At 42.8% G+C, this 22,693-nt stretch overlaps 1 protein-coding gene and 1 long non-coding RNA gene across 3 annotated transcripts in view; both read right to left on the minus strand.

The window, feature by feature from the left end:
• Positions 1 to 2,303: 2,303 nt before the first annotated feature.
• Positions 2,304 to 5,559, minus strand: LOC121681809. Of its 2 annotated transcripts, none has more exons than XR_006022299.1 (3): positions 5,429 to 5,559; positions 4,499 to 4,608; positions 2,304 to 2,805 (listed from the first exon to the last, which is right to left on the minus strand). It is a non-coding gene; the product is annotated as an uncharacterized LOC121681809 (long non-coding RNA). The 2 variants fall into 2 exon arrangements; XR_006022298.1 differs by having other exon boundaries at positions 5,407 to 5,545.
• A 46-nt stretch (positions 5,560 to 5,605) lies between these two features.
• The window catches only part of adam19b (ADAM metallopeptidase domain 19b), a gene marked incomplete at its 3' end in the record, with an annotated part of 42,209 nt that continues 25,121 nt past the window's right edge, over positions 5,606 to 22,693 (minus strand). The window contains exons 15-21 of the mRNA XM_042062565.1: positions 17,139 to 17,247; positions 15,599 to 15,812; positions 8,022 to 8,099; positions 7,650 to 7,758; positions 7,033 to 7,171; positions 6,371 to 6,461; positions 5,606 to 5,821 (exon numbers count right to left, since the gene is read on the minus strand). Of these exons, the coding sequence (XP_041918499.1) occupies positions 5,606 to 5,821; positions 6,371 to 6,461; positions 7,033 to 7,171; positions 7,650 to 7,758; positions 8,022 to 8,099; positions 15,599 to 15,812; positions 17,139 to 17,247 (956 nt within the window). The remainder of the gene's footprint in view (positions 5,822 to 6,370; positions 6,462 to 7,032; positions 7,172 to 7,649; positions 7,759 to 8,021; positions 8,100 to 15,598; positions 15,813 to 17,138; positions 17,248 to 22,693) is intronic.

The following is a 22,693-nucleotide window of genomic DNA, read 5'->3' on the forward strand; positions in this document are numbered from 1 at the left end:
TTATAAACTACTGATCACAGGTGGGTAAGAAGTACTCAGTGTCACTCCCCGATTGTGAGTCGCTACCGGATGTGAGTCGCGCATGCGTCACTTTGCTACTTTGTGACTACCTGTGCTGTTAGCCACAGAATAATGACATTGGCCTACACAGCAGTAATGTATTATTTAGCCTAAGGCATCACATTTTCACGGCATGATCTCTAATGTCAGTTCTAGATTGGAGGCTGAAGTAGCCTGCTAGCGAGAGACTTCTGTAATATCAATAAAAATTGACCTACATAACGAAGTTTGTTCACTGCTGGCAAGTAAGCAATCAAGCACAATAAAGGCTGTCACTTGAATGGCGTTTGCTAACGTTAGCAATCAAACAATCTTAGATATCTAAAACGTTTTTGAAACAGAAAAGTGAATTATTTTATGGATTTCAGTCGGATCCCTTGGCGTTATGCCGTAAAACCTATCAATCTGAGCATGCGTGACTCACATCGGGGAGTGACACTCAGTACAACACTTTTATTTCCTGTTTGAGCTGTATTTCCTGTTTGAGTTCCCCCAGGGAGGGGTGTGGTCAGCTGAAGCTGGATTTGTCCCTGAGTGACAGCTGAAGCAGAGGAGAGACTTGCAAGTGGAGAGAGGATGCGTGTGTGTGTGTGTGTCATCTCCTCACAGATCAAGAGCCCTCTTCCTGCTAGAGATCCAATCGTATTGCAGTGTCATGGACAGTGTTGCCACAGTTACCTTGAAAAAGTAATCTGATTACTGATTACCGGTACTCCTTTAAAAAGTAACTTAGTTACTTTACTGATTACTTGATTTTAAAAGTAACTAAGTTAGATTACAAGTTACTTTATTAGTTACTTTCAGCAGCTGCCGACAACACCCCCACCGCCTCAACATAAAAATGATAACCGGTTTTGCCAATACTCACTATACTGGAAGTGCATTTTAACAGTAATGTCAACAATGTATAGCAGACATCCCAACCTAACCTACTTAAATACTGAAATTCAGATGTTTGTTCTATAATGTCTAGTCAGTACACCAAATAAGGAAGGCCTATTGATAGAAATTGTTTTGTTTGATTTTGTAGATTTTTTTTCATGTAGCCTTTTGGCAACTAGCCATTTAGTATAGGCCTGAGTAATATGCAAATGAAATTACACTTGTTAAACTCACCTCAACAAGTCTTTTGCAATCATTTAACCCGCCGTGAGCAATGCTAAAGTCGCTGTTACAGTGCAGTGTGCAAGACTATCATTATGTTTATCTTATGAGACAATTGGGTACACTTTTGTGTAGTCTGATGTAAAATGGGTCTTAAATCTTCCTTTTTGAGGGGCACTGACGCTGCCATGACGCTCCTGTTCCTAGATACACTGACTGAACTGATTAATTAAGTTCGGGAGAAAAGAGATATAAGCACACTTACACTGAAAACTGATTGGTTGATTTAGCAAAACAGACCAGGATGCTCTCTGTCTTGGATGCGCTTCAGGCACAAATGCACCACTCCTCTCCTCTGTGTGCGCGTTAAACTCATGCACACACGATTTGAAGTCCGGTCTGGTTTGAGTGCTCTGGTTCGCTCTAGGTTCCGGGAGATTTTATGTAATTTGCGGGCGTCAGGAAGCCGCTATCAATATGTGGGTGAGTCCCAAAACTTCGGGAGACTTGGGATGTCTAGCTAGACAGCACTTTGTCGCCAGCACAGAATGTACAATGTACCTTAATGTTGTCATGTTTAGCTGACACAAACTCAAAATAATGACTGATAAAATGTGCATCTCTCTCCTCCCTCCATTGTTGTTTACGTTTGTGTCGCTGTGTGGTTTTACACGTGAATTGTCCTCATGCTGAAAACGTGAGCATAGCCTACATGACATTAATCCTCAAGACAAGAAGAAAGCAAAGAATATATCTTTTTACTAAGGAAAATGACAAAAATAGTAACGCACAGTAACTTAGATAAGTAACTTTAATCTGATTACTGGTTTGTAAATAGTAGCGTGTTAGATTACTCGTTACCGAAAAAAGTGGTCAAAATAGACTAACGCGTTACTGGCATCATTGGTCATGGACTTCCTGTTTCAGAACCAATCGTACTGCAGTGTCATGGACTTCCTGTTTCAGAACCAATCGTATTGCAGTGTCATGGACTTCCTGTTTCAGAACCAATCGTACTGCAGTGTCATGGACTTCCTGTTTCAGAACCAATCGTACTGCATTAGGCATGTTCGTCTTCATGCAGATCTGTGCAGATCTGACTTGATGTGATGCATGCTGGGTTGAACACAATGAAGAGCTCCAATGTGTTCAACCCAGCATGCATCACATCAAGTCAGATCTGCACAGATCTGCATGAAGACGAACACGCCTAGTGTAATGGACTTTTGCTAAAGCAGCAGTCATGTTGTGTCATCAGAGTCGAGTCGCATTGTATGCTAAGCTGCTGTAAACCAAGGCTTCCCCACACACACATGCACACCACATACATACACACACACTCCTCACACACACGCACAACGCATACATAAACTCATTCACAATTGTTCTAATCAAACATTCTAAAATTTATTTAATCTGTCCGGCAAAACACACATGCACACACACACACAGCGTGTGTTCCTCTGTACACACACACACACATGCTTGTATTCCTCTGTACACACACACACACACAGCGCATGTTCCTCCGCACACACACACACACACACATGCTTGTGTTCCTCTGCACACACACACACACGTGTTCCTCAGCTTGGCAAGACTGTTGCTCAGCTCTGCTTTGTTACATCTTTCTGGGTCCTGTAACACATTAGAACACATAACACATTAGAACACATAAACTCTCTAACACATTAGAGCACAGAACACATTAGAACACATAACACATTAGAACACAGAACACATGACACATTAGAACTAGGGCTGTCAATCAATTAAAAAATTGAATCAAATTAATTACACAATCTGTGATTAATTAATCTAAATTAATCGCATATATAATTTTTGCTGTGACAGTATTTGAAATATTTAAATTCAAATCGAATCATTGAATAATCAGCATTAGTGACATTAAAGGAACCGTATATAAGAAATGTATTTCAATTAATCATAAAATAGCCCTGATATGTCACTAGACATTAAGAAGTCTTGTTCATTTCAAATACTTATATCACTGACAACAGTAGTCCGGCCAGGATATTGTCATTTAAAAAGTGAAGTTGCAGCCCTCAACTGATGTTGATGTTGTGTTTTGTCATGTCATGTTGTGTTTTGGCCTGATGCGCCACCCTCCACTTAAGTCGGGGGGGGAGGGGGAGGGGGAGGGGATACACCGCTCTACGGTAATTTGAAAGTGATTGCAGCACCAGTTTTGGCCACAATCTTACATATGGTTCCTTTAAAGTTCAAAAACTCTTTTATTATTATTTTCACTGTTCAAATAATGGCCATAATAATCTATGATATGACCTAATATGCTTCGGGAAGAAGTTTTCATTACAAGGCATTTCAGGCCACAGATATAACCTAGGGGACACAATGAAAATAAATTAACACTCCCCTCAATGTCAACACTATTTCTTTGCATAGAACTCCAGTGATATGCAAATTCCTTGCTGCAGACATTGCAGAGGACTTTATTTTAATCAACACTATATTTTTAACACCATCAGGACATTTTTTAAAAGTAAATGTTCCAATCAATGATCTAGGCAGCACATTTTCTTCTCTCTCCTTCATTTTACAGTCTAATGGTTACTGACTAGAACGGCTCGGGGTCAAAGGTCATACGGAATCGATTAATCTGCACTATTTTTTTAATCAGTTATTTTTTCTCAAATTAATTAATCGAAATTAATCAGTTATTTTGACAGCCCTAATTACAACACATAACACATTAGAACACATAAACTCTCTAACACATTAGAACACAGAACACATTAGAACACATTACACATTAGAACACAGAACACTTTAGAACACAGAATACATTAGAACACATACACTCTCTAACACAATAGAACACAGAACACATTAGAACACATAAACTCTGTTAGTACACCCCACACAGGGACACCCAGCAGACCGACATCTGCAGCCCTGAGCAGTCGGCTGCATAGCTGTCAAAATAATGGAGATTTCACGGGTTTCTCACCCAAAATACGGGAAAATTTCAACATTCGTCTTTCTGTTGCTATCCCTCTGCTGACAGCAGGAATTCAGACGACAAAACTGCTGCACTAATTAAAGGAGCAGAGAAGCTAGGTCTAACGTGACTGTGTGTACATATTGGCTTTAAATTGTGCTCTGCCAACAAGCATGCTGTTATCTTAAATAGGTTCATCTCAATCTAAGGTCGCCTTCAAGCAAGCAAAGCAAGCAAAGCAACAGGACAACAGTACAGAGACGGACAGGTCCAGTGGTCGAGCTAATGTTATGAGAGCATTAAAATACGGGATATTTCAAGGGAAAATATTAACGTGAGGGTTGACACCTTGCACCGGCTGGCTCTCTGGGCAGCAGAGGGGAGTCAAAGCCACTAGGTGGCACCAGCTCGCTTTTCTGGGCCTGAAGGGGCTTTGATTTCGCTTGTAGTCCACTCTGCTGGAGTAAAACACACACACACACACACACACACACATACACACACACAGAGAGGTAAGTCCTCAGTCTCTATCATGTGAGGCTGTATTGAGACACACACACACACACACACACACACATAGAGTTAAGTCCTCAGGGCCAGATATACGTACATTTGCAAACGTAGCATTATCAGCGCCATGGCCAACCGCAGAAACCGCACACTATGACATTTATATTAACGTCGTATTTATCAAACCTGGATTTCATCAGGTAAACAGTGCCTTTCTCCGCCCCCTACCGCAATTTACGAAGGTTAACAACTTAACAACATACTTCAATCACATTAAATTAACTGATGTCAACATTAAAAGTAATCAAACGTTTAGCGATCATGAAATAATACAGGTAATAAAAATAATACATGATGTCAACAAGCAGGGAGATAATGAAGATCAGTAGTTCTACTCAAACTACTTGTGCATGTAGGCTATGGAATATTGGTCAAATCTAGCAAGTAGGAAAGTTTAACGTGAAAGTGAAATTTATGCTTCTCCTCCCATCTCTTTACACAAAACTCCCACTTTCCCCTGACCCTCCCATGAATGCATATGCATGAGACTGAAAAGTGCAATTGGACATTCTCAGCTCCCTCAGTGCGGCCTGTTTGTACATACCTCGCAATTTTTTTACACGCACGTTGCAAAACAAATACGCCTGAAGTGGGCGGAAAAGCGTTACATCTGGCCCTCAGTCTCTATCATATGAAGCTATGAGGTCTTCAGTTCACCCATCAGCCCATGAGTATGTGGCTCTCACCTCTCTTCTGATTGGCTCTCACCTCTCTCTTCTGATTGGCTCTGACCAGGCAGAAGGGTGGCGGCCGGGCGGGGGGGTCCGGTCGGGTGTGTGTGTGTGCAGCGGGGGTGGTGTGTGAGTGTGGGGGCTGTGTGTGTGGTGTGTGTGTGTCGGGGAGTTGAAGCGTCTGTGTAGGGTGTGTGTTGTGTGCTGTGTGTATGTGGCCTGGTAGACTGGGTGTTGTGGTGTGTATTTTTGGTGTGTATGTTGTATCGGCGTCTGGTCCAGTGTGTGATGTGTGTGTAGAGTGTGTGTGTGTGTTCTTCATCGTGTGTGTGTTCCGGGCATAAGCAGGGGCAGGGATTGGGGGAGGCTTCGTGGTTGGCCTGACAACAGCATTCCGTGAACAGGGGGTGTGGCTTGGACGGACACTAGCCTAAAGAACAGGGGTCAGAGGTCAAACACACATCACATAGACCTCTGAAGTTCGCCTACAAAAAAGAACCAAAACGGCCATCTTTGCCCATATAAGGAGATCCGGTTGTTAATTGAAGCTAACTACCTATGGCAAGTTGCATCAAGTTAGCTCTGGGGTTGCAAAAATCTAAGTGTGCCGCCTTCACGTAGCGGAGATCACAGTATCCACTCGAAGGCAGAGGACAAAAGCGTGTTCAGGAAAACGTCTGCATTTCAGACTTTTTCATCCCCGCGAGAGTTTAAAAGATGCGATAATTCAAAATCCCCATGTTATTTTCCCATAGGAAAAATCGCCAGATACCGGATGTCAAAGATGGCTGCTTTTTTGTAGGCGAACTTCAGAGGTCTATTGCTTCCTGTTTGTAATCATGTGATGTCACTTCCTGTTTGTAATGTGATGTCACTTCCTGAGAATAGTGATGCCAGAGGGGATCTGTCATACACACAGGATGAAAGACTGACATTAAGAGTGTGTGTGTGTGTGTGTGTGTGTGTGTGTGAGACTTACCGTTGGTGTGTTTTGGGCTTCAGGATTCCTGAGTTGGAATGTTGGGTTGGCATGACCACTGGCTTCACTTTTAGAGTTCGATACCGAGGAGCTAAGCACACACACACACACACACACACACACATTAACACATTGCAATTCTGTTTAGTGTGTCCATGCATGATTTAGGGTGCCATCCACATGGACACGACAACATTTTTATTTTTCTGAAAATGTAAATGTTTCGTATCGTTTTGTCCATACAACATGTTAGGTGTCTGAAACGCACTTCGAAAACGGGTTCTATAATGGAGATTTTTGGAAACGGTCATTTTAGAGTTTTTGTGTGGACGAGGTATTTTCTGGCAATGGAATGGAAGCCTTTGGTTCTTGTTTGGATGGGGCCTAGATTTCAGAGTAAACGTTTTCTTGTTCCTACAGTGGCCTGCTGTGAGTGTTTGGAGCCTCGCTATGAACTGGTTGTGTGATTGTGTGGTTGTGTGTATTGAGTTGATAACAGCCTTTTCTAGTGTGAGACTGAAAGGTTAACATTGCTATGAACTGACTACCCTCGACCCTATCCTGTGTGTGTGTGTGTGTGTGTGTGTGTGTGTGTGCTTTTGTGTGTGTGTGTGCGTTTGTGCGTGCGCGTGTGTGTGTGTGCACATAATCAGTCTTCTCACCGCTGATCGGTTGAAGCCGCTGGAGGGGTGGGAGTCTTCAGGAGGCGGGGTTTGTGTTTGCAGCACCACCAGACGCCCACTGCAGCCAATCCCATGAGCCCACTCAGGAGGAGGAGCAACACCACAGGATGTAGAGTGCCTGGGATCAGAGGTCAGAGGTCGCTGATCAGCCAATCAGAGCCTGAGGCTACACACAGCATGTTAACACATAAACACCTGTATACACACACACACACACACACACACACACACATTATTAAGTGATGATGGGCTGTGACTCACCGTGTACACACACACACACACATTATTAAGTGATGATGGGCTGTGACTCACCGTGTACACACACACACACACACACACACACACACACACACACATTATTAAGTGATGATGGGCTGTGACTCACCGTGTACACACACACACACACAGACACACACACATTATTAAGTGATGATGGGCTGTGACTCACCGTGTACACACACACACACACACACACACACACACACACACACACACACACACACACACACACATTATTAAGTGATGATGGGCTGTGACTCACCGTGTACACACACACACACACACACATTATTAAGTGATGATGGACTGTGACTCACCGTGTGGGGCGATGGGGCCGCTGTCCACACTCCCCCCCTCCCCCGGAGCAGAACAGTACGGGGGGGCCCACCCTGAGTCACAGTGGCAGTGATGCCTGTTATTACACACCTAACACACACACACACACACACACACACACACACACACACACACACACACACACGGAACACAATGGGGGGGAGGGCATCCTGAGTCACAGTGGCAATGATTCATTTTATTACACACCTAACACACACACACAGAACAGAATGTGTGTGTGTATGTACATGTGTGTGTGTGTGTGTGTGTGTGTGTGTGTGTGTGTGTGTGGTGTTTGTATGTGTGTGTGTATGTACATGTGTGTGTGTGTGTGTGTGTGTGTGTGTGTTTACCCCATGCCCGTGGCAGTTAGCATTGCACTCATCTGCTCTCAGGAAGGATGCATTTCGACACTCTCCTGAGAAACAGATCTACAGAGAGAGAGAGAGAGAGAGAGAGAGAGAGAGAGAGAGAGATGAGAGGAGAAATAGAGAGAGGAAGAGAGAGATGAGAGGAGGAGAAATAGAGAGATACAAAGTGAAGAGGTAGAGAGATGAGAGGAAGAGAGAGAGGGAGAGAGATCAACAGGGACAGAAGGAAGACAGAAAGAGACATGAGCATGTGCATCAGTGTCACATCACGCAAAACAAACAAACACATAAACAAACACAACAAATAGAAGTGGATGTGAGCCGAGCCAGCTTCGTCTGTTTCTTCCCATCTCTATGGCCACGGAATGTTAAATTATTCTGTAAGACAGGGGTTCTCAAACTTGTGTGGGCCGGGGACCCCTCATGGAGTGGAAAATTCTCCAAGGACCCCTCATAATCGCAACACATAAAGGCATGACTAACATGAAGTTAATTATGTAGGTGTATAGCCTTTTTTCTGTTAGATGCTTATGTTATATGTGTTTTTAAAAACATAGAGTGCTAATACCACAATAGTCATGTCAGCAAACTTTGACAGTATGTGGGATTTTTTTTAAAGGATTGTTGTTTCTTTGTCAAATGTAGGCCTATTGTGTTGAACACATAGTGTTTGCTTCACATAACTTTCATTTTTTTGGTGGTTAATTAATAATAAAGTGTTTTGACGTATTGATGTACAGATCAATTCGGCAAATACTGATACTGTAGCATTTTTCGCCATACAGTATAAGACAATTTTATATTTTGTAGCACACTTTGTCAGGGACCCCCTGAAAATGTGCTCCGGACCCCACTTTGAGAACCAATGCTGTAAGATATTAGCAATCGTCTTTGTTTGTATTCTGTAATTCATAATTAGCTTTATTTTTTTGGAAACAGTTGAATTAGTTTGATTGTGAAATTTGTTGTGCGATGTTGCTGGCTCATAAACTAGTAGTTCATAAACTGCTTATTTCTTACATGCCTGAAGTATTAGGTTCAACAGTGGTGTTTGAGGTTGCTGTGTTAAGTTCAGTTGTATGTGATCACAACACAACTCATAATCAATCAAATCAGTTTATTTTGCCATATGAGACAGGAGCTAGCCTACAGACCTGCACAGGACATTTAGCCTATTCTGTTTTAATTATATAATTCTTCTGATTATATCATCAAACGACACTCATGTTCACTTGAAACAGAGGGGCAGAAGATTGGAATGACATGAGATTGATGAGCACGAATTTCACGAGACAAATTGGAACAAACTGTTCAGGTACAATATATTCCTGCCGTTTAAACGTTGCACTTTTTTCCTTAATAGCTCTCTGGTAATTGATCTCTGGCCGTTCGTTTGTGGATGACTGTAGATAGTTATATGATATGTATGTATTTAGCCGACGTGTCCGTACACATTAGGCCAGTGGTTCTCAAACTTTTTTCAGTGATGTACCCCCTGTGAAATATTTTTTCAGCTAAGTACCCCCTAATCAGCGCAAAGCATTTTTAGTTGAGAAAAAAGACTTAAAACAGAGCGCTGTGACATCAGTGTCTAATTTATTAAACTTTGGAACCATGACTCCATCCATAAACTTCAACCACGACTCCATCGTTTAAGTTTTGACAGTGATTGACAGGTGATGGCGGGTTTCCTGACATATTTATTAAATAATTGTTTTTAAAGTATTTTGGCATGGATCTACCTTTTAACCCTAAGCTGTTTTTAGGGCATTTTCACTACCTTTATTTATAAGGATTTATTCTGATCATTGTAAGTGCCACACACACATATTATATATTGTTTTTTTTTCCAGCAGAATCTAGGTTATCCAGATCTGCCATCATTTCATGTATTAGTACTAGCATTGATTTTAATTTGATTTTTAAAGAATTAAAATATAAAAAGCGTATTATAAAAATTCTTATATTTTGATATGTATCTCACCACAGCAAGCTCCTAGCTCTTCATGCATTTCATGTGTGTGTAGGGCAGACTGTCCTGAATCTGGAAATATCATTGCCATGGTGAAGGAATTCTATGGGGCTGAGCAATTTACAGACATATGTGGTGTGTGCCTTACAGAAATAAATACCATTTTTTTATTTAGTATATTTAATGACCTTTCTGCGCTCCATATCTGTGACAAAAACTGATCTGACCTAACTTGACCCGAGTTTACGTGTTATAGCCTGTGTGTGCCTATCTGCACTCATGATTTTCTACAACTTTTTACTACATTGCCATGAACAAAGTAAAGGCAAAAAAAGGTGTTTCTTTGCTGAAAAAAATGGGATGCAATATGAGCCTTGAATTGGATGCCATGCAGGAATTTGGTAGGATCTAAAAACCGGATTATGAACATTCTTTGCCATAGAGAAACATACAATAGCGTTGGATTATAAACATGCTTTGCTACAAAAACAGACAAAAACGTGAGGTAAGTCGAGCTATATGAAGTTATTATTTTGCTGTCACTTCGTCTGTTTTATAACCCAGAAGGATGTACTTGCTATCAATGGATAGCCCTGTGTCTCCTCTTTCATCTGATATGCTTGCCATATCTATGCGTTCACGGGTTCGTGAGTAATTCAAACGAGAGTAATGGGTGCGCAGGTGAACGCAGAGAAGTAACATGGTTTAATGGTTTAATTTCATGATTTTTATTTTCATACTTTAACGTACAGACAAGTGCTTTGTCTCGTTGGAAAGCCCCACTTCTGCTCTGTCACGCAATAAAGGTTTCATCTTGCTGCGATGAACAGTTGCGGAGCAATGTAAGAGAAGAAAGGGTGTGTTTTTTGACACACTTTGCGTCAATCGGGTCCTAAGGGTTAAAATCTCACGTACCCCCTGGAGTGCCTTCACGTACCCCCTGGGGTACGCGTACCCCTATTTGAGAACCACCGCATTAGGCTACACCATAGGCCCTCTACACCATCTCTACACCATCTCTACACCACAGGCTTTATTGAGAATAAAACACTTCACAGCTGTTAACCATCACCATCCTCCAGTCCACAACCATGAGGATCTAATCAAAAAAGATAATTTGTTGTCTTTTTGCTTCCTATTGTAAAAACCCACTGCTACACTAGTGGTCGGTATCTCTCGGTAGATATTTGATTTTAAAATGTCTGTGCATCCTAACTCTGGTAGGCTAGCCTACCACTCTGCCTACGACTCCAGTTGTAAGCAAACGGTGACATGAAATTATTACGGAGGTCCAAAACCTTAATCGTTTTCATATGTTGTCACATATATCTTTGATGATGTCATAAATGTTCCCTCCAATACCATTTTGAATCTGTTTTAGTAAAAGACCACAATGCCAAATTGAATTGAAAATCTTGGAAAAATGAAACAACCAAATTGTTTTCTTTTGTTTTTGTTGTGAACATATTTATGTATAAGTGTGTAATGTATGTGGTCGGTGGTTCTGTGCTTTGCCATGAAATCAATCTGACAGCTACTGCACAAATCCTTCTCCCTCCCACATCCTTCTGTTATTATTCCCTTTGTCTATGGTAATACCACTGTAATGATCAATAGAACAGCTTCCCTTTGTCTATGGTAATACCACTGTAATGATTTGGATTGACTGTATCTCCGTCTATGGTAATTATAGATCAAATGTATCTCTGTCTTTGAAAATTGGGACAATTAGATTTTTTTTCATAATTGTGGTACATGCTCAACTATTACAATCAAAATAAACTCTCTCTCTCCCTCTCTCTATCTTTCTCCCTCTCTCTTTCATCCTCTCTCTCTCTCCCTTTCTCCCCATCTCTCTCTCTCATCCCCTCTCTCTCTCCCTCTCAATCTCTCATCCTCTCTCTTTCCCTCTCTCTTTCTCCCTCTCACTCTCCCTTTCTCTCTCTCCCTCTCAATCTCTCATCCTCTCTCTCTCCCTCTCTCTCTCTTTTTCTCCCTCCCTTTCTCTCTCTCCCTCTCAATTAAATTAAATTCAATTCAATAAGCTTTATTGGCATGAATATACATTGTACAAAGTGCCTCTGTCGCCCCTTTTCTATAGCGAGGCTATGGTCGCTGAGCCTTGTCAATAGCTTTCTATGTTTATAATTTTGAATTTGAGTTAAACATGGTGCCAATTTGTAATCAGATTTTATTAATTTAAATACATTGAGTCTACTTATTTGTTTAATTTTATCCCTCCAATTATTAATGTAATTTTCTTTCGAGTTTTTTTCTAATTGTTTTAATTTTGAAGCAATGGTTGAGTCGATTTTGTTTAGGCCATGTTTTTCAATTAGGTAATTTAGGGGATTCTTCTCTGGGTTTCCATCCCTCAGCTGGGCAGCAGTATGGTGGTATCTGCATGGTTCACTGTGTTGTAGGTGATGCCAGAATTTTGCCGCTCTTTTGTGGATATTGAGAAGGAGAGGGAATCTTCCTAATTCAACTCTACAACCCATATTCGAGCAACTTTTGTTCACTCCTAATATATTTTTACAGAACTCTAAATGAAAAATTTCAGGCTGGCTTTTGTCCCATGTTTCCAAATTGTCTTTGTATTTGGTGCCCCAAATCTCACTCCCGTATAATAGGATTGGTTTAATTACAGAATCCAACATTTTTAACCATATTTTTAACGGGGGGATTGTATTTAATTAATGATTTCCTTAAAATGTAATATGTTTTTCTTGCCTTTTCTGTTAAATCTATGATAGCTTTGTCAAATTGTCCGGTATATGAGATTATTAATCCTAGATAACAATAATGTTTCACTTGTTCTATTGATTGTTTGCCAATTGTGAAATGGTAATCGTTAGATGTTGATTGTTTTTTTTGGAAGATCATAATTTTTTATTTTTCATGATTGATTGGTAGGGCCCAAGTTGTGCTATATTCGTTCATTATATCAAGGCTTTCTTGTAGTCCCTCTGCCGATGGCGATAGTACGAGCAGGTCATCTGCAAAGAGTAGACATTTTATCTCTCTACCCAGGAGGTTAAGCCCTGGGGAAGAAGTTTTTTCTATGTTGGTGGCCAAATCATTTATATAAAGGTTAAATAAAGTCGGACTAAGACAGAAACCTTGTCTGACTCCTTTGGTCTGGTTAAAAAAATCTGTTACTTTATTATTTATTTTTACACAGCATTTGTTATTGCTATGTCTTTTATGATATTATAAGTTTTCCCCCCAATTCCACTATTAATTCATTTTAACATTAGTCCCTCGTGCCAAATTGAATCAAACGCTTTGCTGAAATCTATGAAGCAGCCAAATAATTTACCTTTTTTAATTTTATTTACATGTTCGTCAATTATTGTTTGAAGTGTATATATATGATCCGTCGTTCTATTGTTTTCTGAGAAGCCAATCTGGGATGAATTTAGGATATTATTATTTTTAATGAAGTTTGTTAATCTATTGTTTAGAATTCCACAAAAAAGTTTTCCAGGGTTGCTGCCTTGTGATATACCTCTGTAATTATTTGGATTAAATTTGTCGCCTTTTTTATGAATTGGAGTAATGTGGCTCACTTTCCAATGATCTGCAAAGTGGCCCAAAGAAAGAATCATATTGAATAATTTCAAGATTGCCTCTCTTAATTTAGTTGTGCTGTGTTTCAACATTTCATTGTAGATTCCATCACTGCCGCATGATTTTTTGTTTTTAATTCGTGCATGGTTATTGTAGAGTCTAATTGATTTCATTTATCCTTAAGTTTTTTCAATTTATATTTTAAGTTTTTTTGTTCATGATTTATTTTTTTCATACATTTTTTTTAAATGTTCTGTCCATTTTCTGCCATCCACAAGGAGGATGGAATTGTCTTTTTTAGTTTTGTTAAAGTTATTCCAGTGATCCCAAAAGGTAGCCTGGCGAGCCAGACCCACATTAAAATGTAGGGTCTGGGCACTCACCGTTCGCAGTCCGAGGGGGGGGATAATCAGTTGTCTTTCAAATTCCCTCTGCACACAATAGGACGCAATAGGATATTTGTTTTCAAGTAGCAGGGAATTCAAGCCAAACCGTTGCAACTCTGCCATCAATCATTGTTTCATGTTATCATGTTAAGCCCACCAAACGACTCTATACACTATTTCAATGTCCTGATTAAGTTTCAATTTCTGGAGCTCACAAGCCAACGGAGAGTTGCTAGACTAGCCCTAGCCGCTAGGGGCGCGTCTAGATTTCTAGGCTACCCAAAAGGTGTTTTGATCTAATGCATCTTCAATTTGTTTTAGTTGGGTCTTTACATGATTAGTTTTTTTGTGTCTTAGTAGGGATTTGTATTTCTGAAGGGTGTTATGATATTGTGATCTAATCTCTTGATTTATTGGGTCTCTGTGTTTTTTATTTGAACATATTCTCAGTTCCTATCGCAATGTTCGGCAGTCTTTATCAAACCATTTGTTTGTATTCATATTATTTATTTTTTAGTAGTATATTTTACTTTCTTTAAAGATCTTTTGGCCACTGTAGAAAAAAATGTTGTTAATCTTTCAGTAGCTAAGTTGATGTTTTCTTTATCATTTTCGAATTTGGATCATGTTTTCTATTTGGATGCAGTTTAATTGTGTTTTAAATTGTTCCAGATTGTCATCGTTCCATATGTATTTTACGGGGAGTGGGTGTAGGGCTGATGTAGATTGTTGGTGTTCAAGACGGGTTCTTTTTAAGACTAATGGTGATGTGACTATGGTCCGATAAAGGCAGCTGAGGCATCACCATGAAATAATTTATTTGATTTGGGTCTAGGTCTGTTATAACATAATCCACCACACTGCTGCCCAGGGATGAGGAGTAAGTGAATTTGCCCAGAGAGTCACCCCTTGTTCTGCCATTGACAAGGTACAGACCCAGGGTTTTACAAAGTTGTAGAAGTTCCTTGTCATGTTTATTGAGTATAGTCAAAAGTATGCCTTTGTCTCCAATTGACTTGTTGGAGTGTTGTAATATATTTTAGGCCAGATGGGTCAACATAATAAAGGTAATTTCCTGTCCGTGCATTTAAATCTCCCATTAGTAGTATTTTCCCAATGGGTTGAAATTCAGTGATACCTTTTTTTAAGATATCAAATGTATCTTCAGAGTAATATGGTGACTCATACGAAGGAATGTACAAGGCAAATAAGTAAGTGTCTTGGCTGGAGCATGTAAGCTCTTTGGAGAGTTTAAGCCATATATATGATGGTCCTTTTCTTACAATGTGAATATGTTGTTAAAGTGACTCTTTGACCCAAACTATAATTCCACCTGAGTTCCTGCCACATTTAATATTGGGGTGTTTAATAGAGGGTATATGTACAGTATATCTCTGTAGTTAAGTAAAGAATAGTTTTCCTGTCCTTTTTTAGCCCATGTTTCAAGTGCTATCAATATATCTGAGTTATTTACAATATTTACAAAATCAAGGTCTCTAATTTTCTCTCCAAATGAAGAAGAATGCATTCCCTGAATATTATAACTTGTGATTTTGAGAGAATTCATTACTATAATATTATTAGCCAGAAAATAGAAATATAGAAATCTCTCTCTCTCTCTCTCTCACCCCGTTTTCTCCACATCTGGTGCCGGTCATGACAAGGCCAGGGTCCAGTGTGTCCTCGCTGGTGTCACTGGTCTCTGCGGTCTGGTACACGTGTGTTCCCTTACAGGTGACGCGGTGCGGCCCGCTCAGCACCGTAGTGGGGATGACCACGGCGTTCCTGCTCACCGGACGCTCCGCACCGGACACACACTGGATCTTACCGCACATGGCGTCTCTGCAGCAACACACACACACACACACACACACACACTAAAGTTAAAGTTTACAGATATCTAGCAGACACTTTTTTCCAAACTGACACTGACTCGCAAAGATGGCAATCGACATACAGTACAGTACACACACACACACATACAGTACAGTCTGTGTGCGTGTGTGTGTGTGTGCGTGTGTGTGTGTGTGCCAGGGTTTCCGTTGTCCGGTAATTGGACAAAACGTCCGCCTAAAATGTAGGCCTATACTAAAGCAAGAATACGTGCGTTGGCTATGTTTTAAAGGTACAGGCTCTACCGAAAGTTATTAAACAACACGCATATGCTGAATTTCAAATAGGAAGCGCACGCTTAAAACATCCATTAAACGACGAAGGAATGAGTGAGACGGTTCAAACATGGCCAGGCCTGGCCCAGGCAGACTAGCCTTAAAAGATTTTTCAGAGGCCAGACGCGATGGATTATGGTAAATCGGTAATGCCTGAAGCCTCAGATGTCTGGTCAGCTCCACCACCACCAGAGAAAAAGCCGAAGTGTCAGGCGTATCTGTTGGAATCAGTAACGTTGGAAGTGGAGGTGTGGAGGGTGCGGCCGCACTAAGACACTTGTCATTTTTCGTGTAGACAGACCCATAGCTACACTGGATATGCAACTGTGTTCTGTTGCCAGAGCATGCTTTCTCTGTCTATGATCAGCAGGGTTAGGGCCTCCTCGACAAGGAGATTGCTGGTCCGTGGATAATTTGCGGCACAATCAAATGTTATCATTGAACTGCAGACCGAAAGAAAAAGAAACTAAACATTTTCCAGAATAGGAAATAAATCAATTTGTTATCAAATAAAGAGGCATAGCATTAGGGGGTAGTGGTGTGAGCGCTCATTCAATGTGTGTGCACATCTGCGCAAGTGAAACTGTTGAACCACTGGAGATAGCGTGGGTAGCAGCAACGAACAACATAGCCAATTTAAAACAACAAACAAAGCGGATTTTTGCTGTCCATGAAAACAGCATAGATACTGGCTAGATCTTTGAATTGACACTAGTTAATGTTTAATTAACATGTTGCATTCTATAGAGCCTGATTATGTCATTCTTTAAGCTACATAGCCTGTCTCCAGTTTTCATCAACTTGACTAATTAGGAAGCGATAATAGGATATTTGACCGGCATATCATCAAAATGTCCGGAAAACGAAACCTGATCACTTTGATCGGCACCATTTCCAAGCGGAAACTCTGGCGTGTGCGTGTGCGTGCATGTGTGTATATGCGTGTGCGTGTGTGTGTGTGTGTGTGTGTGTGTGTGTGCGTGTGTGCGTGCGCCCTCACCTGTGACTGCACTTCCTGTATTTTCCCTGCAAGTCTTTGCCACAGTTTCCATACTGATCTCCAGCCTGGTTCACCTCAGTGAAACACACCTCGGGAGCAACACGCGCACCTACACACACACACACACACACACACACACACACACACACAGACATCAGTTAAACACACCTCGGGAGGAACACGCGCACCCACCCACCCACACACACACACACACACACACACACACACACACACGCGCACCCACACAGACATCAGTTAAACACACCTGGGGAGGAACACGCGCACCCACACACACACGCACCCACCCACACACACACACACACACAGACATCAGTGAAACACACCTCGGGAGCAACACACGCACCTACACACACATACACACACACAGACATCAGTGAAACACACCTCGGGAGCAACATGCGCACCTACATACACACACACACACACACACACACACACACACAGACATCAGTGAAACAGACCTCCTGCCTTTCCTATCTAAAGTTATTGAACGAGCAGTCTCCAAACAGGTCTCTGACTTCCTTTCACAGAACAACCTCCAGTCCGGCACTCTCAACCTCCAGAGTGGCAGCATGTCGAGGTAGCTCTGTGTCTTTGTGTTTTTTTACCGTCTTTTGTTTACTTTTTACTTTACTTTTTATTCTATCCTATGGATATGGATCTATTACAATGCTCCAGCGGCAGCAAACTTGCGTACACAAGGGATCAGCTGCTTGCACTACGACGGAATGCTGATAGTGTTCACGTAAACATCCCAGAGGAACTGTGGTGCTTTTGGGGGTGCAGAGCGGGAGTTAAAGTGAGGACGAGGCGTCTGGAGAAGAAGTGGCGATACAAGCCCTCAGTTCCTTCAATGGTTATGGGAAACGTGAACTCACTGGCCAACAAGACTGACAAACTGGCTGCCCTGGTAAGAAATCAGAAGTTGTACAGGGATTGTAGTTTGTTATGCTTTACGGAGACGTGGCTAACAAGCCATATCCCTCCGGCGAACGTTGAGCTGCCCGGCTTCAGTGTAGCTCGTTTGGAAAGAGACTATAAACTTTCTGGCAAAAAGAAGGGAGGTGGACTGGTGCTATACATAAACAACAGATGGTGCAATCCCGGACATGTTACAGTGAAGGAGACTGTATGCTGTAAGGATGTGGAGCTACTAGCGGTCAGTCTACGACCATACTACATGCCGAGGGAGTTCTCGCACGCCATTGTCTGTGTTTATGTTCTGCCACAAGCCCTCCCGGACACAGCGTGTGACGTCATTCACTCTACAGTCGCAAGGCTCCAAACTCAACACAGTGATGCCTTCTTTGCGATCTCTGGTGACTTCAACCACATTACACTGGATTCCACCCTCACAAACTTCTACCAGTTTGTTGACTGCCCAACTAGGAAAAACACAGTGCCACCCCCCTTCCCCCACTGGGGAAGTCGGACCACAACCTCATTCATCTTCAGCCAATGTACAGGCCAAAAGTTCAGAGGCTACCAATTGCCACTTGCACCTTCAGGAAGTAGACACCAGAAGCGGATGAGGCTCTGATACTGTAACACTGTACTGTAATACTGTAACACTCTCCAGTCAGACTGCTGACTGGAGAGTGTTACAGAATGGAGAGGTCACACATTGCACTACTGACTATCTGAACTTCTGTATGGACATTTTTGTTTCCACAAGGACTGTACGCTGCTATCCAAATAACAAGCCTTGGATAACCAGTAATGTCAAGACCCTTCTCAATAGGAAAAAGATGGCGTTTAAAGAGGGGGACATGGCAGAGCTGAGGCGATTACAGGGGGAACTCAAGAATAAGCTTAAAGAGGCTAAGGAGGACTACAGAAGGAAGATGGAACAGAAGTTGCAGGAGAACAACATGAAGGAGGTGTGGGACAGTATGAAGTCCATCACTGGCCTTAAGAAGAGCAGCAGCTCTGTGGAGGGAGACCTGGACAGGGTGAACCAGTTGAACCACTTTTACAACAGGTTTGATTGCCCTGCACCAGCTCCAGACACTGCTCTTGTTTGCGTGCCTGCCCTACCCCCACCTCCCAGTCTCTCCAGCTCTGCATCCAACGATCTGAGCCCCCATCACCCACGCCCTGCCCCGTCTGATGCCTCCTTGCCTGTGCCTGTTGAGGTGTCCACGACCCTGGCAGCCTTGACAGGGACATCAAGGAGGTGGTCATCCCCCAGCCCCCACCCCCACACCACCTCATTACCAGTGCAACACCCCCACCATCACTGGATATTGCACTCCTCCCACACATGGCGACCACGAACAACGAGGTGACAACGACTTCAGTCAACAGCCATCAGACACATAGACCCCAGATGCACTCCCCCTCCCCTCCCCTCCCCCCTCCATCATCACTGCAGATCAGGCTATCGCACCCCTCCCCCACATGGTGACCACGAGCAGTGCAGCAACAATGGCTTCAGTCAACAGCCATCAGTCTCTAGCCACACGACAACCCGCTCAGAAGCACCCCTCCTCCTCCTCCCCCTCATCATCACGGCTGGTCAAGTCAGTTATCAGGTAGACACTTCACCCTCTGAAGGCAGCCGGGCCTGACAGACTGTGTCCAAGGCTGCTCAGGGCCTGTGCTGCTGAACTGGGAGAGTCACTGAAGCACATCTTCAACCTGAGTCTCCGTCTCAGACGAGTCCCAACACTGTGGAAGACATCATGTCTTACCCCCGTCCCTAAGAAGCCACACCCAAGTGAGCTTAATGACTACAGGCCTGTTGCTCTAACATCACACGTGATGAAGACAATGGAGCGACTGGTCTTGTGCATACTCAGACCCCAAGTACGCCAGGCACTCGACCCGCTACAGTTTGCATACCCGGAAAAAGTGGGTGTTGATGATGCCATCACTTATCTCCTACACAGGACACATTCTCACCTAGACAAGGATAAAAGTGCTGTGAGAATCATGTTCTTTGATTTCTCAAGTGCTTTTAACACCATCCAACCCCTCAGGCTGGGAGACAAGCTCTTGCAGATGGGTGTGGACGCTCACCTGGTATCCTGGATTACAGATTTCCTGACCGAGCAGCCACAGTTTGTTAGATTGAAGAACTGTCTCTCAGACACTGTGATTAGTAGCACCGGAGCTCCACAGGGAACTGTGCTGATGATACTGCAATTGTGGGGCGTGTCAGGGATGGGCAGGAGGATGAATACAGAAGCCTGGTGGAGAACTTTGTGCAGTGGTGCAAACTCAACCACCTCCAACTCAACACTTCGAAGACCAAGGAGATGGTGGTGGACTTCCGCAGGTCTAAGCCCACTCTGCTACCAGTCTCCATTGATGGGGTCAATGTGGATGTTTTACCAGTCTGTTGTTGCCAGCGTCCTCTTCTATGCTGTGGTATGCTGGGGAGGAAGCACACAGAAGAAGGATGCTGGGCGACTAGACAGGCTGGTAAGGAAAGCTGGCTCTGTCGTGGGAGCCGCACTGGAGTGCATCACTTCAATATCAGATAAAGGACCCTGAGCAAACTGATCAACATCTTGGACAATGAATGTCATCCACTCCACAGCACTATTATAAAGCAAAAAGCTTGATCAGCTGGAGACTTCACTCACTGCCATGCACAACTGAAAGTCTGAGGAAGGCATTTGTCACCAGGGCCATTGAACTGTTCAATGCTTCACTAAAGGAAAGAGGAGAGATAGACTTCTCTGCATAGTCTGTCTGCCTTTCCACCCTCTCCATGTTTGAGTACTGACTGCCCACTACTGTTTTTCTACTGTTTTACCACTGTCCACAGCCCAATGTTTTACTACTGTTTTACTGCTACACTGTTTTTCATGCTATATTAGCACACATGACCAATGGCGTCTACTACAATACTGAATGGCTGTAACCCTATTACCTCAACCTATTCTTGCACTGACATAGTTTTTATATTACCTTGTCTACATTATACATTACTCTCTTATTTGTCCATATTATTTAGAACTACAGGCCAGTCCCGGCCCTGTCACTGCAAGCGTCTCATGCTTGATCATCCTCAAGCACACTGTGGATTTTTATTTAATTTATATAGTATATTTAGTATTTAGTTTTGTTATTTTTTCTTACCTTCTACTGTCTCTATTGTACAGTGGAGTTTTGCTATATGTATATACTTATATTTACCCTTTCTGCTGTAAGTGCCTGTTGTGTGTGATGTCTGTATGCTACTGAGACCTTGAATTTCCCCTTGGGGATCAATAAAGTATCTATCTATCTCATCTATCTATCTATCCTGGATCCAAATCAGTCTGGGCTCAAAAGCGGCCACTCTAACGAAACGCTGTCTGTAACAAAAGCCTTAAAGGAAGCCAGGGTGAGCGCTCGGTCATCAGTACTCATTCTGTTTGACTTATCAGCTGCCTTTGACACGGTTAAATCACCGCATCCTTCTCTCTAACATGGGAATCTCCGGCTCTGCTCTCTCCTGGTTTGAATCCTACTGTACCTCACAGGACGCTCGTTTAACGTATCATGGCTTGGACAGCTGGCTGCACCTCACTATCTCACCACAGTGGTCCCCCGGGGTTCAGTGCTGGGCCCCCTTCTCTTTGCTATCTACACCCCCTCCTTGGGACAGATTATCCGTTCGCATGGCTTCTCATACCACTGCTATGCAGACAACACACAGCTCTATCTGTCCTTTCCACCTGATGCCCCCTTGGTTTCAGCACGGATCTCGGATTGCCTCTCAGACATAGCTACATGGATGAAAGCACACCACCTCCAGCTTAACCTCTCAAAAACTGAACTGCTTGTCCTCCCAGCTAAACCTACCATACATCATGACATCAACATCAAATTTGACTCCCTGTCTGTTTTACCTACCAGGGCTGCAAGAAATGTAGGAGTCGTGCTCGACAACTAACTAACATTCTCTGATCATACTGCCTCGGTCGCCCATTCATGCCGTTCGCACTCTACGACATACGGAAAATCAGGACTTACTTGACTCAAGATGCTACCCAACTCCTGGCAATAGTCATCTCACGACTTGAATACTGCAACGCCCTCCTGACAGGTCTCCCAGCCTGTATAGTGAAACCCCTTAAGATGATTCAGGACGCGGCGGCGCACCTGGTCTACAATCAACCCAAAAGGGCACATGTTACCCCACTGCACATCCAGCTACACTGGCTACCTATGGCGGCCCGCATCAAATTCAAGGCTCTACCTTGCCTACAAAGTAGTCTCCGGTTCTGCTCCCACCTACTTGAATGCCCTCATACAGATATACGCTACCTCTAGACCGCTGCGCTCCTCAGACAAACGACATCTAGCTCTGCCACCGCTACGCTTAGGCCAATCCAAACTTTTCTCATCTGTTGTTCCTTATTGGTGGAACACACTGCCAGTTCCTACAAGGGCAGGGTCATCCCTCTCCATCTTCAAAAAACTCCTGAAGACTCAGCTCTTCAGAGAACCTCTCCTCTCATAGCACTACGTACAACTAGTCTTGCTGATCCTAGCACTTACCACCTGTCTAGAACTGACACTCGACTGTAAAAACAGCA

Source organism: Alosa sapidissima, chromosome 14 (assembly GCF_018492685.1).
Source record: "Alosa sapidissima isolate fAloSap1 chromosome 14, fAloSap1.pri, whole genome shotgun sequence".
In the NCBI taxonomy this organism is placed as follows: Eukaryota; Metazoa; Chordata; class Actinopteri; order Clupeiformes; family Clupeidae; genus Alosa; species Alosa sapidissima.